Here is a 6859-nt window from a genome sequence, read left to right on the forward strand (position 1 = left end):
CTGTACACATTCCTGTCAGAAAAAGCCACTGGCGGATAGGATCAAACCATCTGTGTGGGTGGCTCTTTACGTTTTTAATCTACATGCCGCGACATAATGTGCTGTGGGCTCCCAATTAAATAGAAATAGATATTATATGGCTTTACTTGGATAATTTCGTTATTTTTAAATGCTATTTTAGTGGCTTTTTAAATTATCTTTGGACACATTTGGGAGACTTGCCGCCCCTGTTCCCAGATTTTGGACTCGCCCTAACTCTGCCATGTTGGATGGAACTGGCTCAGGGCTCCTATAACGGCAGTACTTCCAAGGAAAGTTTTCACCTCGTCCCAGCTTCGTCCTGTTGTCCCAGTTTTGACCAGGTTTTGAGGAGCCGAGAGACGCCAAAGCTACATTCCTGCACCGTGTTCGCTTTCCCTTACCTTTGTCTCGGCGGAGCGGCGGAATACTCCCGCACCGGCGTGAGGAGTCGGAGGCAGGCCACGGATGACCGAGGGATTGTTTATGTATCTTCCCGGAGCTCCTACAAGCAGTCAGCGGGTGCAGACTTCATAAACTGATCCCTAATAATGAGTGGACACCCGTCGCAACGGCGGCAAAACAATGTCGGCTCCTTAATCTTGTCACAGCAGGACAATGAAAGCCTTTTTAACTACCTTGGGAAGAAATGCATCGTAAGTTTGTCTTATTAAATTCGCGTATAAGGGCTTGCTAAGAAAAGAAAAATGGCTAATGCTGCTAACTTGTGCCGTCATGAGAGCTGATTTCCAGCCTGAGTTTGTGGCCTGCGATTTTAATTGTATGTTGAGGCTACAAAGTTGAACAGCTGGTTTGCTTTGGCAGTCATTGGGACCGTGTGGAGGTTTGGTTGAAAAGACAACTTTTATGCCATACGTGTGTATATATATATATATTGTGTTTGTTTCCACTGGGTTCAAATCAAAGTTGGGAGCTGGAAACATCCAGGAAATCCTGAAATTCCGCTGTCAGTAGCCTAACCGCAGCGAGCCCGGAGTTAACACAGCCAGGGTGTCGGAGCTGTTAAACCCATCAGCGGAAAAAGGAGTGATTTCGGTGCTCTCCTTACATAACGTGGCTGAAGCCTGCTTGTTTTCGGGAAGTGTGCGTCCACCGAGAAGAATGCGCAGCGGAGCAGAGCTGAGTCGCTTTAAAATTCTCTCCCCCAGTGCAAGGCAAACCAGTCCCAAAAATAATAATAATCTGGGAGTAGCCTCCACGATGACTTCAGCTGGGATCACAATAGTGCAATGTCACGATTCAGTTTATATGAGATAATCCCTTATTACGCAAGATATTCTCATATTCATGTCCTCGTTGTCAGTGGCCGGGGGTTCTTGCATGCATGCATGCATGCATGGCCCCCGGTGTGTGTGTGTGTGTGTGTGTGTGTGTGTGTGTGTGTGTGTGTGTGTGTGTGTGTGTGTCCCTCTCTTTCTGTGTGCCCCCTTCCACCAACCCCAATCATCTCAAACCACAAACACACACACTGGTTTGCCCAGCCGTCATCTACCTTTAATCCACACATAGTTATCATGCTTCTATCCTCTATAGACATGGAATGAAAACGCTATAAAAATAATAACTATTTGTCGTCACGTCAGGTGTTATGGTTTTGCTAATTGAATGGAAGCAATAAAAACAAGGTGCAACTGACAGGTGACTCTTGACAAGTTCATGCTGCCCTCATTTTAATGCCACCCTGGACAAAGAGCAATGCTGCATATTAAAAACAGCTAAAACTTCTCTATCTCCTTCCTTAGGCAGGAGGAATTTGTGTGTTTTGGCCTGTTAGGTTTATTTATCTGTTTTTTAATTACTTTTCCCCCAGTGAGCTATCATCAGTTGTTTTTATTGGAAGCAGCAGCAAGGCTGGTTTTTCTTTTTCTTTCTTTTTATCCGTAAATCGTGCCTACATGTTGACATTTTTGTTTCTTCCAGGTTCAATTTCATGCCTCTAAGCGAACTATTATGAACTCATGTACCTAAACCACGGGGAATCTATTTGATTTGTGATCGTTGCGTATTTTTTTCATTTAATTAGGAAGATGAGTCATAAAAATCTCTTTTATATTTTAGCTTCACTGTATATTTTTCTCAAGAAGTGTCGTTATCACACTGTTTCCATTTATTTTGGTTCTAATTTCCTTTTGGGTCTGGTGGTTGTTAATTATTGCTCTCATATTTCTTTATGTCGGAGTTTAAGTAGAATATGGAAATTGGGCCTTCAAATCTTTGGTGTCCAGAACCGTCCAGCAGTTTACGAACCAAGCCTGTTTTGGACTCGGGTTTCCATAATGTTACAAATCTAGATATTCTGTTTGTGCAGTTAGTAGTTGATACAAGTAAAATTGGTAGTTGATACAAGTATCAACTACCAATTTTGCAAAGATCTATTTGGAGTGAAATATTTATTGGTTGTTCAGTTTTTATCTGTACCACGGGAAAATTTTTTTTTGATTTCTTTACGGCAATCAAAGATTAATTGACTCCATTTGTGGAAAATAGACTAGACAATCTAGACTCTTGTAGTTTCCAGATGGCTGCCCACATTTCAAAATGCAACATGTCCAACTACAGCTTGGAAGAAAAAAAAACTGCCTTTCTGTTTTCTGCTGAACATCTCACACTCTCTAAATGAACACTGTTCTTCTGTAATAGATGTTTGTTGGTGCTTCCTCTGACTTTGATCTGTAAACACCTCACCGACACTAAAAGTGGTTCGTTTTACTTTGTAGCAAATGCCAGCCAATTGTATTTTGTTTTTTTTGTCAGAAGTCCTGAACTATTACGTGTTCGCTAATCTGAGTTTCCAGTCAGCAAGTCGAGCTAAAAACATCCTCCATTTTAGGTCGCCAGCTAAATGTTTCAGTGTATCCTTTAGACTTGTTCCAAAATCTGCAACAACTTTCTCCCGTTTCTTTTGTGTGTGTGTGTGTGTGTGTGTGTGTGTGTGTGTGTGTGTGTGTGTGTGTGTGTGTGTTTCTGTATCGCAATCTTCATAAATGGTTACTTTAAACGGACTGTGTCTCTCCACGGACTCCCTGATGCAGTCAAGCTGTAGTCGGATTTGGCAGCCGTCATCACAATTTCAGCCCCGACCCAAACCAACCAGGACTGGGATCGATACTGTACTTCCAGTAGAAGGCGCAGTCTCTCTGACTCTGTGGCATTTCATTGGATATAAATTACCTAGTTACTCTGGGACATTTAGATCAATGGTTATCATAGCAGCCTAAGCATGCGCTGCGGTTTGCCACTGCTAACGTTTAGTTAATGATTTAAAGTGTCACTCCTGTGTTGGAATAGATCAGAGAGTTGGCCGAGAACGAAGTAGCTTTTGGACTTTAGGCGTTAATGGTTAGACCGAGGGAAACGCTAGTGAATTTTTATTTATTTATTTTTTAATCGGTTAAAAACCCAGGCCTTCCATACTTGGCGCGTGCTTCATACATTTCTGCATTATTATGGCCTCTTTCCTCTAAAGGTGGATGCCTTCAGCAGTTTGGGACTGACTGAAATCAGGGCTCTCCATCCATCTTGGGCCAACCCTGTGAACTCTCTTCTTCTCTGCTTGATTTTAGTCGTCTCTCTTCTTCTTTGTGAAAACGGATTTAAATTAATATGTCTGTGATTGCCTTCCGCTGAACTTGATGAACCAGCTGCGGAGGTTATTCAGTCGATAAAATTAGTGACATTAGAGGGCGGGGCTCCGATGAACGGTTTTATCATCAGGCAGTCTAAAATGCATCATCCTCAACATGCATGTGTCGGTGAACTTAGCTTAAAATGGAAAATTACAATTGTTCTCAATGCTACTAAAAATGAACAGCTCTGATAGACATACCGCTTACTTATGTATTTATCTGGTCTGTTATTAAAACACACTTAAGTGCAATATTATTATTAATTATTGGAATAACAGTGAAGGTTAACTTGTTTGTTTTTGTTTGCTTGTTCATTCTTTCTCTTTATCTTGTAAAGTTCCCAACGTTTCTCCTTAGCTTTAGCATCTCGGAATCTGAAATGCACCTTTAAATATTTGCTTCAAGGTTCAGGAAAATGCCTTTCAGCTATTCTGCTGGCATGCAAGATGTGAATGCAACATGTTGCACGCAGTCGGTCACGTTGCACACAATAAATTTGCAAAACTGATTTTTTAAAAATATATAGTTTATTGTTGAGCTTTATTAGTTGGGCTTTGTGCTCTGGAAGCAAGTCTGCAGGTGAACTTTTCTCCAAATCTTTCAGCCAGCTTACTGGCAGTGCAGTAAGATTACCCCTTTTTTTTTTTTTCCCCCTTTTATTACATTATTTCCTCCAGATTGACCTCGTTAACGCGCACTCGAGTGACTTCACAGTAAATGTGCATTCAAAGGTCCTTTACTGCTGCTTCCCAGCTGCTTTAACTCGGCTTGGTCTCAGTTAGTTCCTCATAGCAATCATTGTTTCCTGTAATTGTGCTCGGCAAAAGGTCCTTGAGCAACCGAGAAAAGGCCTCTTCCTCTTCACGCAGACGCAGGTTGACCAGGCGCAGGTAAACCGGCCGGGACTTCTCTGCGTTTCAGGTGTACGCAGAAACGTTTTCCTGCCCCTCTGCTTAAGAGAGCGCACGTTTCCCCATCTCATGACAGGCTTGGCGGAGCCTGCATGAGGTCACACGGTGAAATGCCTCGCCTCCTTTGTATTTTCTTTTTTTTTTTGTTTTGCATGAGCACACAGGTTTCTAAGGCGTGTCCCTGCAGCTATGTAACCTGTTTGAAATCCAGTGACTGCGTTCCTCCGGCTTCCTGACTGTGTTATCTTGCAGCATGTGACGGAGACGTGGAATCGGGAACATTCCTTCCAGTCCCACGCTCTTGTCGTCTCATGCAGCGAGACAAAGTGTGTGTGTGTGTGTCTGTGTGTGCGTGTGTGTGTGCGCGTGAGACAGAGTGACGGATGTTTGCGAGGGGAAGACTGGAAGTGATTGACATTGTGTCTCCATACTGGATCTAATTAGAATGGCCAGCAGTAAGTGATGTCCTGGCTTGCAGCATGACTTCACATTATGTAATGTACTTATTATGCAGAAAATAAGAAACACAGAATCCTCTTTAGTGTGTGGCTTTGCCAGGCAGAGCAGCTCTGTTAACATTTCTTGCTACTATAAATTATTATAGTATGACTTGACTTGAGTTTAGTTTAGTGCTTAACATGACTTTGGTTTTAAATTTCTGCTATAATGTACTAATTAACCTCCCCAGAATCCAGGCAAGAATTTTTTTTACCTGAAAACATACTTGAGTGCGTTTTATAAAACTTTTAATTCAGGATTTATTTCATAGGTTGATGATAAACTTGCCCCTTTTTTTCTGGTAATGTTAGAATTTACATGCATTTTTGAATCTTTTGAGTAATTTTTTATTTTTTTTAATGCAGTGGGTTGTAGGCTGAAAGGCTTTTCAACTCAGTGTAGCGCATGGCTAATTAGCATATGTGCAATATACATTCATAATCAGATCAAGTCTTTCTGTTAGACCTCCTGAAAGGTCTAAAGTTGTAAATTTAGAAATCTTAATACATGAGACGTGAGATGCTTATAAAAAAAGCATTCAGTAAAATATCGTGCGTAAAAAAAAAAACTGTATAAGAACAAATTGCTTTTACAGCTAACAAAACAATAAAATTCTCACCACAGTAAACCTGTTGAATTTTCATTAAATACTTTTGGATCCTTGATTTTTAGCTACTTTTGTTTATAAGAGCTGCAGTTTGTAACTTTATCAAAGGGCAACAATGAAAACAGCTGCGTACCGGGCAGAAAAACATGTTGTTTTTGTTTTTTCATAGGGAAGTCCAGCTCTTTAATTGACATTCCAGACACCCACCGGTACACACTTCAACAACGAGCTCTCTGATTGGTTTGGCTCATTAGTATTCCTCCTGCTGTGTTCAGTATCAAAAGCGCCGTCTTACTCGGCAGAAAGGTGGAAAGGGTCCAGTTCACTCGGCCTGTGTGTGTGTGTGTGTGTGTGTGTGTGTGTGTGTGTGTGTGTGTGTGTGTGTATGGACTGCCTAATCAGCAGTTAGGTCCTACAGGAAGTCCTGTGGTCGGCCTCGAGATTTTTTGCCTTGGGAGGGGGTCATGGAAGAAAGAGAGAGAGAGAAAAAAAATCAGCTTTCCTCTGCTTTTTTTTTTTTTTTTTGCTGTTTTTTAAAAGGCTTAAAGGTCAGCCAAACTTTCCGAGCTCCATTTTCTTAAATTCCTTTCCTGGTAGAGCTGGACCTTTCGAGAGCAACATGTAGGTAGCCATGTCGCTTTGAGTAAATAAGGGCTGACTGCAGGGGTTTCTGCTCGGTTGCATCACTGGATTATCGCTGTTGCATGTTGGAGAAGTGGAGTGATAAAGAGGCCGTTTGCTGCTGAAACGGCGGCTTCGCAAGCGAGTGATATTCTTGGATTTATGGTGATGTCACATTCACAACCCCCCTCCCCCCCTCCGCTCCCCTCTGCTGTCTTCCCTCCTTTCCTGCTGCCTTCGGGTCTGTCAGGAAAAATCAGAGCTTCATAAACAGATGAATCACCATTGTGTTGCATGAAAAAATCACCGTAAAGCGACTACATAATGTTGCTGGTAGGAATAAAAAGAACATGTTGGCTTCTGTGTCTACTCAGTGTTTCACTCTTTTTCTTTTAGTTTGATTTGTTGAGCAGTTTATGAGAAGATGTTGATGTAAGCAGTAATTCCTGGTACCAAAGGCCCCACCGGGTTTTTCCTCTCTTGATGCTTTTGTGTGTGTGTGTGTGTGTGTGTGTGTGTGTGTGTGTGTGTGTGTGTGTGTGTGTGTGTGTGTGTGT

At 41.9% G+C, this 6859-nt stretch overlaps 1 protein-coding gene across 1 annotated transcript in view; it reads left to right on the plus strand.

Moving 5' to 3' along the window:
- The first annotated feature begins 246 nt into the window (after positions 1-246).
- waslb (WASP like actin nucleation promoting factor b) overlaps positions 247-6859 on the plus strand; it is a 21271-nt gene continuing 14658 nt past the window's right edge. The window contains exon 1 of the mRNA XM_017302693.1: positions 247-674. Coding sequence (XP_017158182.1) covers positions 570-674 — 105 coding nt within the window. The 5' untranslated portion in view covers positions 247-569. The remainder of the gene's footprint in view (positions 675-6859) is intronic.

The sequence above is a fragment of the Poecilia reticulata genome, linkage group LG23 (assembly GCF_000633615.1).
Source record: "Poecilia reticulata strain Guanapo linkage group LG23, Guppy_female_1.0+MT, whole genome shotgun sequence".
NCBI classification, from domain to species: Eukaryota; Metazoa; Chordata; class Actinopteri; order Cyprinodontiformes; family Poeciliidae; genus Poecilia; species Poecilia reticulata.